At 43.2% G+C, this 20,386-nt stretch overlaps 1 protein-coding gene across 1 annotated transcript in view; it reads left to right on the forward strand.

Moving 5' to 3' along the window:
- lmcd1 (LIM and cysteine-rich domains 1) overlaps nt 1-20,386 on the forward strand; it is a 78,925-nt gene that overhangs the window by 44,669 nt on the left and 13,870 nt on the right. The window contains exon 4 of the mRNA XM_078414456.1: nt 16,840-17,214. Within this exon, the coding sequence (XP_078270582.1) occupies nt 16,840-17,214 (375 nt within the window). The remainder of the gene's footprint in view (nt 1-16,839; nt 17,215-20,386) is intronic.

Consider the following 20,386-nt stretch of genomic DNA (forward strand, 5'->3'; position numbering starts at 1 on the left):
CTCCGAGATCTTTGGTTTCCTCCCATACTCCAAAGTTGTACGGGTTTGTAGATTAATTGACTTTGTATAAAAATATAAATTGTCCCTAGTGTATGTGTAGGATAGTGTTAATATGCGGGGATCGCTGGTCGACGCGGACTCAGTGGGCTGAAGGGCCTGTTTCCGCACTGCATCTCTAAGCCAAACTAAAATTTAGATTTTATGCATCTGAATTCTTAACTTAGAATTACTTGCAAAGGAGATACATACTCAATCCCTTCATATATAAGTGCATTGCATCCAGTATGCTGTTCATGTCACATCAAAGTGTCAAAACAATAGAAAGATTTGACACCTTTTGGGAGCTAGATATTTAAACATTTCTGACTGCAATCCATCCTGAAAGCTTCAATTAAGCCCCCAAAAGGCCTTTTGAGAATTACAGAAATTAAACTTATGGCCTTGTGGCTATCCTTTTAAAAAGAAACTCAGCTGGCTTAGCAGCAGAGAACAATGGTGTGTATTGCACATGCTGTGTGTATTGCTGTTGCTAGGATGGAGTACACAACCAGCCTCTCGTACTGCAGGCGCTCCAGTTTGCACATGTTAAAAATGCACGGTGTCATTTGGTCTGAGTTATCTGATCACGGCAGTCCTCCCCAGCTTATGAACGCCCGGCTTATGTACAGTCCATACATATGAATGAGCCTTTGGGAGGCCGAGGTGACGGATTTGCTGGCTGATGTAGGATTGCAGAAGTCTCCTGCGATTTCAGAACTCAGTCTGTGACTGCATTTCTGACTTGCAAACTCTCTGGGTCATGAACAGTTCACAGGATCAAAACCTTGCTGTATCCTGAGTGTTGCTGCAATTTTCCAAGGACTGCTCGGTGCAAATCATGGCCTCACGACTTGTCCTTAATGACTGCTAACTATGGGGATTGGCAACACTGTTAGGAATACCAGGACTAGAATTGTGATCTCATCGCCAATGGTTCCCTTCAGAATTGCTCCCCATCAGATATTTATGCCTCAATGTCTCTAGGAATTCTGTGCGTGCACAGTTGAAAGTTTGTCGTCCAAGATACTGGCACATCTATCTGTTGGTTCCACTCGGCATTGGATCCAGTGACTGACCATATTGGCAGTGATATCCTGAGTAAGGGTCCAGATGCACCTCAGCTTATCCCAGGGAAGGCACATTTTAATCGGGGTCATTAAAATAGCAGTGCAACAGTGGGTGGGAGTAGTGGGGAACTAGGAAACCAGATGATTAACACTAAACAGTGAGACCAAAATAGGAAAGATGTGGTAAATGCAAGACTATAGACAAGGCCAGGGAAAAAATATTAATATCGAAATAATACACAGGATAAAATATAAATTTAATTTTAAATCAATAGACAATAGACAATAGGTGCAGGAGGAGGCCATTCGGCCCTTTGAGCCAGCACCGCCATTCAATGTGATCATGGCTGATCATTCTTAATCAGTACCCCGTTCCTGCCTTCTCCCCATACCCCCTGACTCCGCTATCCTTAAGAGCTCTATCTAGCTCTCTCTTGAATCGGCAGATAAAAACAATAGAAAAAAAATCCAAAGGCTCCGTATCCAAATACACCTAACACCAGAATTTTTTTTTATGATTTGAGTGTGCAAATAAAAATGTGTGTAGATGCAGATGCTGGTACAAATCGAAGGTATCACAAAATGCTGGAGTAACTCAGTAGGTCAGGCAGCATCTAGGTGAGAGGGAATGGGTGACGTTTCGGGTCGAGAACCTTCAGACTGAAATAAAAATGTGTGATCTCTTATTCATTATGGAGGTAGGGCTGTAGGATGACAGATTGAGATTTGAATGTTGATAGTTATATGACGTTTGAGAAGGAGAGGAAGCTAGAAAAAGGTGCAGGAAGGACTCTGTTATTAATAATGAACTTTACACAATAGAGGAGTGGCCTTTGTTCAGGAAACAGGATGTTGGGCGGAGATGAGAAGCGATCAAGGCAGCTTATCACTTGTGAGAATGGTGTTCGATCCCCTGTGCATTAACTTCAAGGTAGGGCAGGAAAAAGAGGAAGAAATCATGCAAGGTTTTCAGAAATAATGGGGGACCTTAGACTATCATATCATATCATCATATCATATATATACAGCCGGAAACAGGCCTTTTTCGGCCCTCCAAGTCCGTGCCGTCCAGTGATCCCCGTACATTAACACTATCCTACACCCACTAGGGACAATTTTTTTTTTTTTACATTTACCCAGCCAATTAACCTACATACCTGTACGTCTTTGGAGTGTGGGAGGAAACCGAAGATCTCGGAGTAAACCCACGCAGGTCACGGGGAGAACGTACAAACTCCTTACAGTGCAGCACCCGTAGTCAGGATCGAACCTGAGTCTCCGGCGCTGCATTCGCTGTAAAGCAGCAACTCTACCGCTGCGCTACCGTGCCGCCCAAGACTACATGTGGACTGAAAAATCAGATGAGCACAGATAGCCTAGATGAAGAACTTATAGTGTTTCTAGTATGGTTTCTTGTAACAGCATATCCTGGAGACAACTGGAGAGCAAGCAATGCTGCCTTTGGTATTATATTAAAAATGTGTTTAATTATCGTTCTCATTGAAAAGGCATCTTTTCACCAATGGATCATTGATATGATTGAGATTTACCTTCAATTTGAGGGAGAGGGGAATGGCTCCATGACTAATATTTTAAATTTTAGGTACAATCATGAGGATGTAAAAGATGAGTTGAGTTTAATTTAGTGTCACGTGTACCGAGGTACAGTGAAAAGCTTTTGTTGCGTGATAACCAGTCAGCAGGGAAAGACAATGGTCAATTAACAAATTAGATTAAAGAATCGGTTGGTCATCAGCAGAGGTCAAAGGGGTTCTTTAAGAAAAGACAGAATAGATAGATTCCATCCATATGATGATATTAAACTAAACTAAACTTAAGGTAGCAGCACACTCAAAGGAATATCATATGATTGTGCAAAAACTAGGGGCAGGTCTGAAGAGTGGGACGAATACAAACAGCTTTGAATGACTGAAAGAAAGAAACAGTGCTAAAAGCTAACTAGAAAAGTAACACCAAACAGTAAGAGATATTTTTGAGAGTTATCAAAGTTGATCCTTCTGGAAGAGTCAGAGGAATTAATAGAAATAAAGGAGCAAATGAATTGAACTGGTACTTTAAGAGCAAATGAATTGAACTGGTACTTTATGTAAGATTTCAATCGAAAATAAAGTACCATACCAGAAACAGGTGAAATTGGGAATTAGAAGGAAGGGAAGAAGAAATGCAATCACTGGGGTAGGGGCACTGCAATCACTGGGGTAGGGGCACTGTGCAATCACTGGGGTAGGGGCACTGTGCAATCACTGGGGTAGGGGCACTGTGCAATCACTGGGGTAGGGGCACTGTGCAATCACTGGGGTAGGGGCACTGCAATCACTGGGGTAGGGGCACTGTGCAATCACTGGGGTAGGGGCACTGTGCAATCACTGGGGTAGGGGCACTGAGCAATCACTGGGGTAGGGGCACTGTGCAATCACTGGGGTAGGGGCACTGCAATCACTGGGGTAGGGGCACTGTGCAATCACTGGGGTAGGGGCACTGTGCAATCACTGGGGTAGGGGCACTGAGCAATCACTGGGGTAGGGGCACTGTGCAATCACTGGGGTAGGGGCACTGTGCAATCACTGGGGTAGGGGCACTGTGCAATCACTGGGGTAGGGGCACTGAGCAATCACTGGGGTAGGGGCATTGTGCAATCACTGGGGTAGGGGCACTGTGCAATCACTGGGGTAGGGGCACTGTGCAATCACTGGGGTAGGGGCACTGCAATCACTGGGGTAGGGGCACTGAGCAATCACTGGGGTGGGGGCACTGTGTAATCACTGGGGTAGGGGCACTGTGCAATCACTGGGTTTGGGGCACTGCAATCACTGGGGTAGGGGCACTGTGCAATCACTGGGGTAGGGGCACTGTGCAATCACTGGGGTAGGGGCACTGAGCAATCACTGGGGTAGGGGCACTGCAATCACTGGGGTAGGGGAACTGCAATCACTGGGGTAGGGGCACTGAGCAAATTGCTGGAGCTTTAGGCTGGCAGTCTCTGGATCCTAGTGGACTTTATCCTTGTTTTGAAAGGAATGGTAAGATAGCTGACTTGTTGGTTGTAATTTTTCAATATGTTTTCAATTCTCAAAGATACCGCCTGACTTCCTGAGGAGCTATACTTTCTGCTTTTATTCCAAGCCCTAGGCTCAGCAAATTGCAGACCCCCTGGACTTGGTGCAGGTCCAGAGGTAGAGCAAGAAGCCTGATTTTCCTACATCTGACCTCCAACCAGTTCTGTACAACGCTCTGATGTTGTTTGGGTTGGCAGTGCAGAGCTCACTGACCTGCACACTGCAGCTGGCGAGAGGTTGTCCACCCAACCATCAGCGTGATTTGGTCCGATAAATGGCTTAACATCATGCATCTTGTATCAATTTCTTCAAGAGGAGAAGTTAAACAAATTGGTACATTTTATAAAAGATGCATAGTAACTTTGAAATAAAAACAGCAAATCTGGAAAGACTTATGAAGTCGGGTTGCATCTGTGGGAAGAAAAACATAGCTAACATTGCGGGTCAAAGATCCTTTATTCTTTTGATTTCCACAGTAAATCTGAGTTTTTTTCAGCCAAACAAATTAAACTAAGTACTGTGATAAGACAGCTTGAAGAGATTTTCATTCCTGCTTTTTGCCTTTGGAGATTATTTGCACATGGTTTATTTGTTTCCTTAAGTCACCAGGAATTGTAAATCATGGCTTGTTGCCTCAATTTTATATCCCACAGAAATTAAGATCTCTGTGCTGACTGTTATAAATGGTCTATGTTAGTGTGTTTTCTTTTTTGGGGTGGAAAAGGGAAGATGTAGAGCAATTGTCTTTATCAGCACTTCTATCCGATTTATTTTAAATTTCTAGGGTTTTAAAAACAGTTTTAATGTACAAGTGATACACTTCAGTAGATGTTAACTGACCTAGAGTTTATATTTCACCATTGGGCCTTTTGCTTTTATCTTTTGGATTCTGTGAGGACTTTGGAATAGTGCAGAATGATTAAAATGCCTCAGTAGAATCACATAATGGGGCAATGTGGGTGCAGAATGTGTAGTTAAAAAACTTCCCTCCAGGATCAAGTTTGTTGGATTTGCTTTTCAATACAGTCTGCATGTTTGGTCTTTGATAGAATCAAGTATATTCTGACTTTGATTTCACAACCATAACCAAATTGAAAGAAGTCAATCCAACATCTTTTTTTGTTTAGTCAGTGTTTGCACACAAACCAGAGCACCAGAGTGTGAGATATTTAAAGTGAGTTGTGGAGAACAGTGTAGTGTAGTGCCTGAACACGCACCACTTACAAGGGCACTACTGTAATGCACAGAGAGTGCTGGGTCTCGGCTGCTAATGTCTGGTGCTTTCAGTGTGGATTTTGCACTTCCTCCCAGTGACCACATGGATTTCCCCCGGGTGCATTGGATTCCTCCCACATCCCAGTCATGCTGGTTGGTAGGTTCATTGTTTCGTTTAGATAAAAGGCCCTGTGGCAGGTTCATGCTGCCCAGCGATCCCCACACACTAACACTATGCTACCTACACTAGGGGCAATTAAAAAAAATTACAGAAGCCAATTAACTGATTAACCTTCAAACCTGTACGCCTTTGGAAGGAAACCGGAGATCTCGGAGAAAACGCACGCATGTCACGGGGAGAACGTACAAACTCCAGACAAATGCCATACGTAGTCAGGGTCTCTGGTGCTGTAAGGCAGCAGCTCTACCACTACGCAACCATGCAGCCCTGGTTTCTGTGAAGTTGGTAACCAATTCTTTATGTGAATCATCTCCTGTGCAGTTGGCTGCAAGGAGAATCGAGGGAAGTTGATGGGCTTGTGGGGTAGACCAGGTAATTAAGTGTAGAAATGGGACTGTGCTAGTTGGAGGCACAGACTTGATGGACTGAAAGATCTCCTCCTTTGTTAAGGATTGCTTTAAATATCTCACACTATGGACCTGTGGTTTTGTGCAGACATTGTCTAAGCAAAATAAGTTGTATTGACTTATTTGGTTGAAAACCATAGAAAATTCAATGTCAGGACATGAAGCATTAACCATTCCACACAGATTTTATAGAAAGAATAGAATGCTGTTTTTAATCCCAACCAGCTGCTTGGTTTTACGTAGGCATTAGGTGAAGCCCTAGCCTTTTTCACAGAGGTATTTTATGATGCAAACAGCACCTTAGCAGACCTACAGCTGCCATTTCTAAGAGCAGGCTTCAACCTATTCACCAACATGGCACTATGTGCTAATCAAATGTGTAGGGAGGAACTGCAGATGCTGGTTTACATCAAAGATAGACACAAAATGCTGGAGTAACTCTGTGGCTCAGGCAGCTACTAGAGGCAACCTCTCCGCTGACTCTCATTCAGAAGAAGGGTCTCATCCTGAAACGTCACCTATTCTTATTCCCCGGTGATGCTGCCTGACCCTCTGAGTTACTACAGCATTTTGTGTCCATCTATTATGTGCTGATCTCTGCCGAAAACAGACCTACCCTGGTCCCATTTGAAGCCTTTTAGTGTCCATCCGACATGGATCTCCCACTAAACAAAGTGGAAATAGCAGCAGCTTCAAGGAAAAGGAAGTGCAGACACCTTGGGGTGTAGTTTAGAGGTGGGTCTGTATTTACTAATTGGCGTGCAGCCAAAGCAGGGATGGTGGGATCTATACTAATGCTGTGAATTGTGACTTCAGAAAGGAGGTGGGGAAGGGGAGGGGATTGGAGGAAGTTTGGGGACAGATTACTGATGCAGAACTCTCAGATGTGGACTTTGATTGCACAAGCTTTGGAAAGCTGACAAGTGTCTGCAAAGAATTGTTTGGTGCATTGGGTGCAGATAAGCAGGCATGCATTCCAAATAAAGGAGCAACAAGGGGCCGGAGAGATGCTTGTATTTATTGGACCCCATCCTTCCCAATATGGAAGTGGCAGTGCTATGGTTAAGTTATTGAGTCATGGAGTCATACGGCATGAAAACATGTTTGTCAGCCCAACTTGCTCACGCTGCCCCATCTACAGTAATCCCACCTGCCTACTCTTGGCCAATAACCCTCTGAACATATCTCATCCATGTACCTGCCAAAATGTCTCTTAAACATTACGATTGTACCTGCCTGAACTACCTTCTATGGCTGTTCATGCTATATACCTACCACCCTATATGTAAAAAAGTTACCCATGAGGCTCCTATTAAATCTTTCCCCCCTCACTTTAAACCTATGTCCTCTTGTTCTCAATTCCCCTACTCTGGGAAAAAGACTGTGCATTCACCCGATCTATTCTTCGAATAGAGTATTAGTTATTCTTGCACTAATATTACCGGGATCTGGAGCTATCTGTTCAAATCTCACCACACCTGTTTGGAAATTGGAAATTCAGTTCATCTAATAAGATAGATATGGAATCACAAAGATAGCTATTAAATGCTGCCTTCAAACTATTGCATTGTCAGTCAAAAAACAGGCTAATTTGCCAGACATCTGGTATATATGTGACTCCAGGTCAGCAGCAATATGATGGATCCTGCAATGGCAAAGTCATTTGGTTGCACCACACTCTTGGACAACACAAGAATAAAACCGGACAGATTACAGACTGCCTAACATCACCATGACCACTGAACCGAGAACCGAGAACCGACAAATTCATATCTCACCTGGTTAATATACAATACAATACAATACAATATATCTTTATTGTCATTGTACAGGGGGGGTACAACGAGATTGGGAATGCGCCTCCCATACGATGCAATAAATTAATTAGCTAGTCAGTATTCATTTAAACAACCCAATGAAACAAATAATACAGTTTTAAAACAGAATAAAGTGCAAGTAGATCTGTGCCGGTTCACTGTGTGATGTGACCATCCGGCTCAGCAGGACCGGTTCATAGCAGCTATGGCCCTGGGGATGAAGCTGTTCCTGAGTCTGGAGGTGCGGGCGTAGAAGGCCTTGTATCGTCTGCTCGATGGTAGAAGTTTGAACAGACTGTTGCAGGGGTGTGAAGAGTCTTTGTGAATGCTGGTGGCTTTTCTGAGGCATCGTGTGTTGTAGATGCCCTCCAAGGCTGGTAGCTGGTTCCTGTGTAGGAACAGCTCGTACCTTGTACTAAATATGAAAAGCTGTTTCACAGATTAGTTAACCTTCAGCCTTACACTAGGTCATGATCAGAGATACATATAGTTATAACATAGCTTCCAGCCAATAAGGTCATAAGGTCACAAGGAATAGGAGTAGAATTAGGCCATACACCCCATCAAGTCTACGCCGCCATTCAATCATGGCTGATCTATCTTTCCCACCTAACCCCTATTCTCCTGCCTTCTCCCCATAACCTCTGACACCTGTACTAATCAAGAATCTATCTATCTCTGCCTTAAAAATATCCACTGACTTGGGCTCCACAGCCTTCTGTAGCAAAGAATTCCACAGAATCACCACCCTCTGACTAAAGAAATTTCTCCTCATCTCCTTCCTAATTCTGAGGCTATAACCTCTAATCCTAGACTCTCCCACTAGTGGAAACATCCTCTCCACATCCTCTCTATCCAAGCCTTTCACTATTCTGTATGTTTCAATGAGGTCCCCCCTCATTCTTCTAAAGTCCAGCGAGTACAAGCCCAGTGTCGACAAACGCTCATCAAAGGTTAACCTTCTAATTCTTGTAAACCCCCTTTGGACCCTCTCCAGAGCCAGCACATCCTTCCTCAGATATGATGCCCACAATTGTTCACAATGTGAAAGATTTCTCCATCATGATCCCGGGATACACCAAATCTCACTGGCAGGGCTTGTGCCAGAAATGGGAATTATGAGTTGGGAGAGACAGACCCTGGGAATTCCAAACAATTGATTCCAGAGCACAATAGACATCACTGTATCAGGTAAAGCAAACCATTCATCATAATCTAGTGCTTTACTCAACTAATGAGTCTATAATCCTCAATGCTGAATTTTGGAAAAAGCAGCAGTGGTGGCAAGATTGTGTTCAGGTGTGGAGGTTTATGGTCTAGCATGAAGATTTGCTTCAAAACATCAACCCTGACCAAAGTGGCCAAGTCTGAAGGTGTATGGGCTGTTGACAGCAAGTACTGAGAGAAACAGCACACAAAATCTATTTACCTTAATCAATATTGTTGTCCTTAGTAGCAGTCGGGAAACCAGCTCACTGTCTTGCTGAAGGTGAACCACTAGATCTGATCTAAATATACCCTGACTGGAATGGTGCCAATGCAAAACCAGGTATCTGTGAGGCGCTGTAGGATTTCACTGGCGTAATGTTCTTCTCTCACAATCGGTAACCTTCACCTCAGCATGACCTTCCCTCTGTCACGTCGTTAAGCCAGGACACTAACCCTGGTTTAGTAAGGAATGCAACACAGCTTGCGGAGGAAAGCACCATGCATAGCCAACAAAGAAATATCAGTCAGAGGACGCAACAACGCAGAACTATATGAGCTAAACAGTGGAAGCAGTACACTCAAGACCAAGCTAAGCAATCCCAGAACCAACAGAGTGACCAATGCTTTGAGGTTCTGTTACACCTTCTTGTGAGCAATGGTGGGAGATTAAATAATTATTAATTATTCATTTTAATATGTGTTGAAATATATATCTTAAATAAATAAATGGTGGGAGAAGAAGGGTACAGACCCGAAACGTCACCTATCTATATTCTCCAGAGATGCTGCCTGACCCTGTGTTACTCCAGCACTTTGTGTGCATCTTTGTCCTAATTAAGTCGTTGCACTGTGTTCTCTTCCATTCACAGTTTTTCATATCATAGCCAGTTTCTATTTGCACTAAAGCCTGGACAGCACTCAGGCATAGGCCGAGAAGTAGCAAAGACGTACAGGTATGTAGGTTAATTGGCTGGGCAAATGTAAAAAATTGTCCCTAGTGGGTGTAGGATAGTGTTAGTGTGCGGGGATCGCTGGGCGGCGCGGACCCGGTGGGCCGAAGGGCCTGTTTCTGCGCTGTATCTCTAAAATCTAAAAAAATAAATTTAAAAAATAGCTTTCATCCCATGCAAGTGCCATCATCAACAGGGAAGTGTGTCACTCCTGTCTCTTAATGTTCAATTACATTATCAACATCAAGTTAAATAGGTACATGGAAGTGCAGGGAAAAGGGAGATATGGATCATGTACAGGTAAATGAGATCATTTTAACTAGGTTTCATGTTTGGCACAAACATTGCGAAACGAAGGGCCATTCCTGTGCTGCACTGTTCTATATTCTATGTTAAGTGCCTCACAATTAACATTCATGAGGCATCATTGATTAGAAGCATAATTTTATGTACCACATTTTATGTACCAATCCATATTTTTGGTAACAATATATATGAGGCATCTAGATAGGAACTTGAATGAACAGGACATAGTGGGAAATGGAATTAATGCAGGCGATTGTAATGCAGATGAGTATAAATAGGTATTATGATTGTTATGGATGTGTTGGGCTGAAGAGCTTGTTTCCACGCTGTATGTCTATCACTGCTACAATATTAGGTCAAAAGCTAACGTGATGAAGAATCCATCTCCTCACACCCAAACCTTTTTGTCATCTATCAAGTATCTGTCAGGAGAAAAGTTGAATAGTGTAAACTTGCCTGGGAGAGTCAATAACTCTCCGACGACTCAACGCCACCATGGATAAAGCAGCTTGGAGATTGGCACCTCTTCTATGACTCTGAAAGTTTGCTTCCTCCACAGCTGGCCAAGGCCTTCTTCACCAGTACCTCCAAGGTAGTAAATCTCCACCACCCAGAAAGGCCATGTCAGTAGAGATATAGAGATTCACCCTATAGCTCTTCTGAGACATACTCTATCCTGATGGATTCATCACCACTATGATAATATCCTGGAGCTTCTTTCCTAACAGAGCTGTTACAATCTGAACTGCAAGGGGTTAGGGGGGCAGCTTGAGAAAGGCTAGGGATGGCCTTTAAACATTGGCCTTGTCAGACATATGTGCCTTTTGCTCTGCTGCTTGCCATATACCCAGTGGCAGGGGTTATGTCCTTGTGATGAGGGTGAACAGCAGTGCAGCAGATAACCAGGCTAACACGTAGAACAACACCTCCAATGTGAAGCAGCAAGAGAATGCACCAAACACCTGAATCATTTCTATGCAGTTGGTGATTCCGTTGAGTAGCTTTGGAGAGAAATCCTTTCCAGTTGTTAACATGTGCTCATGTGTGCAAGGTTAAGAGAGGGCATTTACGTGGATGTTGAGCACCAAAATGTCAACGCAGATATCATTTTTTTTTGGCTGTTGATTGGCATCACAATTTGCCAGCACAATGAGATTCCAGCAGACGTCATGTGTATTCTACTACCTTAACTAATATGCCTTTAAGTGTAATTCATGGAAAAAGTAAGACTGCGAATATGATGTAATAAAGTCACCTGGTTAAACACACAAATCTGTAAGTTTCGCACTACTCAAAATGTTGTTGTAGAGTTGAAATTGGGCCAACTCAGAGGAAAATAATTTTATGAGTATATCTGCATGCAGCCATAAGGAAATTCATGTCAATTTATAGCAGGATTTGTGTTCCCTCAAACCCTTTTTATCAACCATGAAACTTTCCCAGATGTAGTGCAACATGCATTATTGTCCACAGCCTGATTTTTCAAACTGACTGGTCTAATAAACACAAATTCTTATTTACTCACAGGACAATTGGATTTGCTGAATTTGTTTCTCCTGAAGTGACTGCGTTCATGTCTTTAAGATATCCCCCTGGCAAATTCATGCCAGGATTGCCTGTCTAAGGCATTAAGAGCCTTAATAACTCTCATGCACAAAGAACGTCCCCTGTGTAGGCTGAAGATAGACACAAAAGCTGAAGTAACTCAGCGGGTCAGTCAGCATCTTGGGAGAAAAGGAATAGGTGACATTTTGGGTCGAGACCCTCTTCAGACTGAGAGTCAGGGGAAAGGGAAACAAGATATATAGAAGGTAAACAGAACGAATGAATGAAAGATATCCAAAAAGCAACGATGATCAAGGAAAGGTGGTGCCCGCAATGGTCCATTGTTGGCTGTGGATTAGGTGATAATGAGTTATGTAGAGAGTGAAACTCAACAGGACGACAGTGGAACTAGTACGAAGACTAGGGTGGGAGCAGGGGCGGAACGGAGGGAAAGGGGATGTAAGTGTTACTTGAAGTTAGAGAAATCTGTTGTTCACCAAATGTCCAAGAACACTCCCCAACTCCCTCCCATCTGTGTAGCATCTGTTTGAATAACAATGCTCAATAATTCCCATAGCTAGATAAATTATATTGCAGTATGTCCTGTTAAGAGCTGACCGCAAAGATTGCATCTTCTGTGCTTCACGCTAAAAACTGCGAGAACTTGTAATTACAGCTTTCAGTTCTTAGGGAGCCACATCACCACCAATTTTATCTGGTGCCTTCGCATTGATGTGGCGATCAAGAGTAATTACTTTCTTAGGCATATGAGAAGGTTTGGCATATCTACGAGGATTCTCTTTTACTTCTACAGATGCACCATAGAAAATATTCTAATGAAATGCATCTGAGCCTGGTTTGGCGACCGCAAGTGCTCTTGACTTTCTGAAACTGCAGAGACTGGCGAACACTGTTCATCACAGTTGTTGCATCAGAAAGGCTGGAAGTATTGCCAAAGATGCCCGTCACCATGACCATTCCCTTTTCTCTCGTACTTTTTGTTGGTTGAAAGCTCAGACATGCAAAATTAAAAATAGCTTGTGTTGGAAGGAACTGCAGATGCTGGTTTAAACCGAAGATAGACATAAAAAGGTGGAGTAACTCAGCAGAAACGGAAAAAAGGAATAGGTGATGTTTCAGGTTGAGACCCTTCTTCAGACTGAGAGTCAAGGGAGAGGGAAACTAGAGATATGAAAAGGTTCAGAGAACAAATGAATGAATGGTATGCAATAGGGTAAATCAAAGCTAGCAATGATGATCAAGGAAAGGTGGAGCCCACAATAGTCCATTGTTGGCTGTGGAAAGGGTGAGAATGTGATACAAAAATTAAGCAGGACGACAGTGAAATTAGTAGGACAACTGGGGTGGGAGAGGGACGGAAAGAGAGGGGATGTAAGGGTTACTAGAAGTAGGAGGGTTCTCCACTACTCTCCTGAACTAATCACCTCTTTTGTGCTCACTTCCTGGGCGGGCTGCCACATACATTTACTCTTAACTTTACCTCATTCAATTATTCTTTTTTATATTTTAATATTTTGCACTACTTCAGATTTGCACTATGATCTTGCACCATCTTACTGCATTGTTCTCATCATTATATTTCCGGTTATCATCATGGAATGTTTACTCAGTGAGCTACATGTGAACATGTGAAATGAGAAATTTCTTTGCACCCTGGTGCATATGGCACTAAACTAATCTAACAATCCAATGATTACACTGGGCAATGTCGGTGCAATGCTATTCAATGGAACGCAATAACGCTGCTCCATGAATTGTAATTGTAATTAATTTATTAGCCAAGTATGTAAAAACATACAAGGATTTTGATTTACCATACAGTCATACCAAAAAAGCAACAAGACACATAATCACATAAAAGTTAACATAAACATCCACCACAGCGGCTCCCCCACATTCCTCACTGTGATGGGTGGCAATAAAGTCTTATCTTCTTTCCTCCTTATTCTCCTGATGACGGGGCAGTCGAACCATTCGCAATTGGGGCGACCGGAGCACCTGCAGCCGACGATCGAAGCTCCCACGTCGGGGCGATCGAAGCTCCCGCAATCGGAGCGGTTGAATCTCCTGTGGCTTGGAGCTCCCGAAGTTGATCCCTGACAAAGTGATAGCAGGTCCACGATGTTGTCTGAGCTCCCGAAGTCGATCCCCAGCAAGAGGCTGCCAGCTCCACAATGTTAGGCCGCAGCTCGAACGGAGATACGATATGGAAAAAGTCGCATCTCCGTCGAGGAAAGGGATTTTAAAAGGTTTCCCCCACCACCCTCCCCCCCCCCCCCCCCCCCCCAACCCCCACACACACACATAATACAAAACTAAAGATACACTGAAACATACATTTAACAACAGACTAAAAACAACAAAAGAAGAAAAAGGACAAGACAGACTGTTGGCGAGGCTGCCATCGTACGGCGCCACCCAGTGGTAGTCCCTGTGTTATGTTTACAGACAGCATTATGTCAACAACAAACTATTATCGTAACATGAGGCATCATCTTGGGCCCAATTTCACACCCATACACAGTATATGCTGTTTTTTTTCATTACTAACAAAAATTCAGCAGAAAATACGATATATTTTAATCGTTCCATAATTATATTTCATACCTCTTGGAAATGGTTGTAAATTCAGCACATCTGTGCTTTTCTTTTCAATAGAGGAGTTAGGTGGAGTTAATATGATGTGGAAAAACAGTTTCATCAAATGTTTTTGGGAAATGCTGACAATGTTCAAGAAAATTTGGATGTATTAAAAAATTCCAGTTACGTTTCCATGAGTAATAAAATGCAAGAAAAAAACGTCCAAGTATTTCTTTCTCACAAATTTTCAGGAGATTGGATAAACATGAGCAGCCAATTTATTTACAGTGTCTCTTTCCACTTTCAAACATGTTGCTTTGATGCAACCATCTTTATAGCTTTAATTATGGACAATAATGTTTTTTTTTTACCCCGTATCCAAACACCACACAATTCTCCACAGTCAAAATATGAGTCCTACTCCCAATACTCGCCCTTTCACTGCCCAGATTCTTAGAACCCCCACCCCAGTGGCCAACCCCAACAAAGCCAGGGCCAGCGAACAGATTTGCCTGGTCCTCCGGTCTGCTCCAGACTGCTTACTCGTCAACCTGTAGCCAAGCCTCCCCTTTGCAATGATCCACAGGGGGGAAAGCACCCAGAAGCAAAAGAACAAACAATTAAGACTTCTTCTGCAGTTGTTCAGATTTCCCCTGATAAACTCAGTGCCCGCAATGCCATTTTACTGTAAGCAGCATTTGAAATGCTGCAGTTCTGTGGTAGTGAGAAGAAACTGGATTTCAGTTAATGAATGGTACCTAATAACTTCTCTTGGAGGATTATTATCAGACTGTGTTTCACAGAAAGCTCTCTCACCTGCAAACTCAGAGAAGGTCACTGAGCCATTGCACTAAATTGGTTTCCCCATCAAACCCATCCAAGCACAATCTGTAAACTTCCCAAACTATTTATCTTCAGCCCTGCATGCGAGAGAGATTGAAAAAAGTATGGATTTTTTTGGTTTGTTTTTCTAGCTACCTTGGTGCTGTCTGTGTGGAGTTTGCATGTTCTCTCCGTGACCGCGTGGGCTTTCTCTGGGATCTCTGGTTTCCTCCCACACCCCAAGACGTGCAGATTTGTGGGTTAATTGGCCGCTGTAAATTGCCCCTAGTGTATGGGAGTGTATGAGAAACTGGGATAACTAGCATACGGGTGATCACCTGACACAGATACTAATCCATGTCTTCCGCACTTGTCATTCAAGTTACCCTGTGACACTGAGAACCCGCAACTCGGAAACTAGGATTCTCCTGGAAGCAATTCTGAGTCTGTATCCTTTTACACCGTGTCACCATCCTCAGGAGGTAGACAGAAATTTTGGAAGAGGTCAGATCATGGTCATAGAGTTTTACAGCATGGAAACAGGACCTTTGGCCCAATTTGCCCACACTGGCCAATATGTCTATTCTACACAAGTCCCACCTGACTGCATTTGGCCCATATCCCATTAAACATGACCTATCCATGTACCTGTCTAAATGTTTCTTAAACATAGCGGTGGTACCTCAACTACCTCCTCCAACATCTCATTCCATACACCTACCACCCTTTGGGTGAAAACGATACCCCTCAGTTTCCTATTAAATCTTTCTCCCCTCACCATAAACCTACAGTATGTCCTTTGGTTCTCGATTCCCCTACACTGGGCAAGGGACTCTGTGCGCCTGCCGGGTGACACCTAAAGAAGCCAGGAGGTCAGAGTCTGCATGAAGAGCTGCTAGTTTGATTTATTTCCCCTTTCCCGGGAAAGCCCATGTGGTAATGGGAATTCTGCTGCAGATTTAGTTATTCCGTTAACATGCCTGGACAGCAGCCAAGAAAGATATGTCTTGATATTGTATCAGTAAATTCATGTCCATTTACTATACTCGAAGCCCATGAAATCTTGGGCAGACCATGTGTTCTATGTCTGATGATTCACGTGGAGCCAAAGAACTGTCTGGCAAAAATGATAAGAATTATCTTTAAATCTTTTACTTGTAATTGATCTGTTACGGCATATCTTTATTTTCAGCAAGACACTTATGCGAGTGTAATCAGCGCGAACCGACATAGAAAATATGCCTCAAGAACCAAAAATGCTTGAAGAGAAACTGATTTTCCATTTAATCGGAATGGACACTGTATTCAGCACAAACTGTTCCAAACAACACAATATTTGTAGAATTCTATTAATACGTTAGAATGAGTAATCTGCGAGCACCACCACTGGAAATAATTTATGACCATTTATAGTAAAATATCACAACTTCAAAAAATACTTATAAAACACGAAGAGCTGGGTAATGAATGAAATAGCTGTTTTATACTCATGCACGTTGTAGTTGAATACTGGCTGTAATTTAAGAGGAATTAAATCCATATGTTTGTTGTTATAGATCACAGAGGTTCTTTTTTTCTCTTTCTCTCTCCCTCTCCCCATCAGGCTATCCATTATATGGATTTCATTCCAAAGGAAATGCAGCCAATTACTGGTACCGAAGGGGCCTATTATCGCCGCAGGCAACTAATGAGGCAGCTGCCTGTCTACGACCAAGACCCCTTTCAATGTCATGCCTTGTCAGAGAGTGAAGTGAAAAGCATGCAGGAATTCATCAGGAAGTACAAGACCGACATGCTGGGCGTTGGTGAAGTGGCATTGCCCGGCCAAGCAGCCGGTACCAAAGACGAAGTCAACCAAAGGCAGAAGACAGAAGCCCAGGGACAGTTTTCCAACGGAAAAATAGCAAAGGAACAACCCCAGGATAGCCCAGCTGCACCCAATGGGACATTGGCAGAGTCCCAACAGAAAGATAAATATGTGAGTAGTTAACACAAATAGTTTTTTTTTAATTAAAAAGCTTACTCAGCTAAATCAAAAGAAAATAATTGTGGACCCTATTCACTTTCATATCTGTTTTAAATTTATTTCAACTTCAAAAATACTTGTCTTGGCATATGTGTAAGAAATTATTCCAAGACAGAGCAAGATAAATACCCCTGCCATTCATTACGAATGATTGCACATTTCATTCCTTAGATCTTCATCTTCTATGCAAATAATATACAACCACAGACGATAAAATGTATTTTCTCATCCTTTATCTGCCTATCAAATTATCTGCCTTTCTCTTGTTTCTCTCAGTCTTTTCTTTCTCTTTCCCTTCTCACTTTTTCCACTGCTGCCTACCATATGTGTGCAGTTTTGGTCTCCTAACCCGAGGAAAGACATTCTTGCCTTAAAGGGAGTACAGAGAAGGTTCACCAGATTGATCCCTGGGATGGCGGGACTTTCATATGAGGAAAGACTGGATAGACTGGGCTTGTACACGCTGGAATTTAGAAGACTGAGGGGGGATCTTATAGAAACATATAAAATTCTTAAGGGGTTGGAGAGGCTAGATGCGGGAAGATTGTTCCCGATGTTGGGGGAGTCCAGAACCAGGGGTCACAGCTTAAGGATAAGGGGGAAGTCTTTTAGAACCGAGATGAGAAAACATTTCTTCACACAGAGAGTGGTGAGTCTGTGGAATTCTCTGCCACAGAAGGTAGTTGAGGCCAGTTCATTGGCTATATTTAAGAGGGAGTTAGATATGGCCCTTTTTGCTAAAGGGATCAGGGGGTATGGAGAGAAGGCAGGTACAGGCTACTGAGCTGGATGATCAGCCATGATCATATTGAATGGCGGTGCAGGCTCGAAGGGCCGAATGGCCTACTCCTGCACCTATTTTCTATGTTTCTATAAATGACATGTTGATAATAACCTAGTCTGCAGGAGATGTAAGCCAAAGTCATCAAAGGATAACAGAAAGGCCATCATTTATTCTTGACTCTGTGATATCGCCTTGTTATTCGGTTGCACAATTGACAAACAGCATTATTTAACTGATCTACATTCAGACAGTGAAGCTGATAGTTTAAAAAACAAGACACAAAGTGCTAGAATATTTCAATGAGTTCAGTGAGTAATTCAGTCTGAAGAAGGGTCCTGATCCAAAACATCACCTATCCATGTTCTCCAGAGATGTTGCCTAACCAGCCGAGTTACTCCAGCACTTTGTGTCTTTATTTATAAACCAGCATCTGCAGTTCCCCGTGTCTCCCGAAAATTTTCAATGAATTCAAGTTTATTGCCATTTGGATGAGTGCGGTGGGTGTTGACACAATGAAACATCTTGCTTCCAGCAGCACCACAGGCACATGGACTCAGACAAAAATGCAAAAACAAATTATACATAAATTGAACACAAAACAAAATAAATTGAACACAAATAAGACTGTGGGAAAAAATAAGATATGAATGCAAAAACATAATTGGGATAAAAGAAGTCCAGAGTGAAATAAGACGTGGGGTGTAGTTTTCCATTGTCAAAATAAGATTCCTTTTCTCCAGAGATGCTGCCTGACCCACTAAGTTACTCCAGTATTTTCTGTCTATCTTCAGTGTAAGCCAGCATCTGCAGTTCCATCCTACACATTAGGATTGTGTAGGTTGATCCAAGAACTTGACTGGTGAAGGAAAGTAGCTGTTCCTGAACATGGTGGTGGAGAGCTTCAGGCTTCTGTACCTAATGTCCGATGGTAGCAGTGAGAAGAGGGCATGGCCTGAATGTTGGGGATCCTTAATAATAGATGCTTGCATTGTGGACATGCCACTGAATCTGGCGGGTTTGAGGTCGATAACCTTACAATGGGATGAGCATTGCGATGGCAGGAAGTACGTGGTTAAGCTCTTTATTCATGAACCATCAAGTTCAAGGCCTAAGGATTTTCCATCCCTAATACATACAGAGCTTTATTGTCATTGGATACCGAGATACCGAACGAAATTACATTTCCAGCAGTCACAGAACACACACAAAAAAAAAAAAAAAGAACACAAGACACACGACCCCAACACAAACATCCATCACAGTGACTCCAAACACCCCCACACTGTGATGGAAGGCAACAAAACTTCCCGTCTCTTCCCCCATGCCCACGGACAGACAGCTCGACCCCTACCGAGGCGACCGACCCGCACAGCCCCCGCAAGGGGATGGAAGTCCCCGCGGCCGAGCCGCACCGAGCGCTGAAACGTCCCGTGGCCGAGCCGCACCGGGCGATGGAAGTCCCTGCGGCCGAGCCGCGCCCGGCGATGGAAGGCCCCGCGGCCGAGTCGCACCGAGCGCTGTTAGGTCCCGCGGCTGAGCCGCGCCGGGCGATGTTAGGTCCCGCGGCCGAGCCGCGCCGGCGATGTTAAGTCCCGCGGCCGTACCGGGCGATGGAAGGCCCCGCGGCCGAGCCACGCCCCGAGGAAGAGACCTAAAAAAAGAAAGGTTTCACCCATGGATATGTTGTGTACATGCAGCTTGGTGAATTAAATCAGCTTCTGAAGAAATATTTTTAATTGCTCTCTGTTTGATTGACTGCAAGAATTGTCTCTTTGGAATTGGACCAGATGGTTCCTAAAAAATGTCCCAAATAGTCAGCTAGGCTTTTATGCCCACTGGCTGGTTACCTCAAAATGGTCATATGCAATTTGGGATAAAAATGATTTGAAGAATTCTTATCCATCCCAAAGAATTGGGATGTTAGCTGAAAGCAAGGAAGGAAATTAGGTCATAATCTCTTTCAATTTTGGGATTCCTCAAACCTTCCCCTTTCAGGCTTGGTTGACTTATTTCACTGCACGGAGACTTTCACTCAAGGTCTGGCCCAAATCCAGAGGAAACTTTTAGCCAGATCTGTTCACTTCCAAGGTACCTTTGCACAGAAAACAAGGATTTTATTTTCACTTTCCAAAAAAAAATTCTGACTGCAAATGGTCACTCTGATCTGTAAAACACAGCTGTGGTCCCTTTCAAGAAGACTTAAAAAGTAAGTGTACTTCTCATATTCTAATGTTATAAGTTTGCAACTGTATCTGTGTGCTACTTCTTTAACCCCCCCCCCCCCCCCAAGTAATTTGTTCAAAGCCCTAGAGTGTAGATCACTCCATGAACATCTGGGTT

Source organism: Rhinoraja longicauda, chromosome 17 (genome assembly GCF_053455715.1).
Source record: "Rhinoraja longicauda isolate Sanriku21f chromosome 17, sRhiLon1.1, whole genome shotgun sequence".
Taxonomy (NCBI): domain Eukaryota; kingdom Metazoa; phylum Chordata; class Chondrichthyes; order Rajiformes; family Arhynchobatidae; genus Rhinoraja; species Rhinoraja longicauda.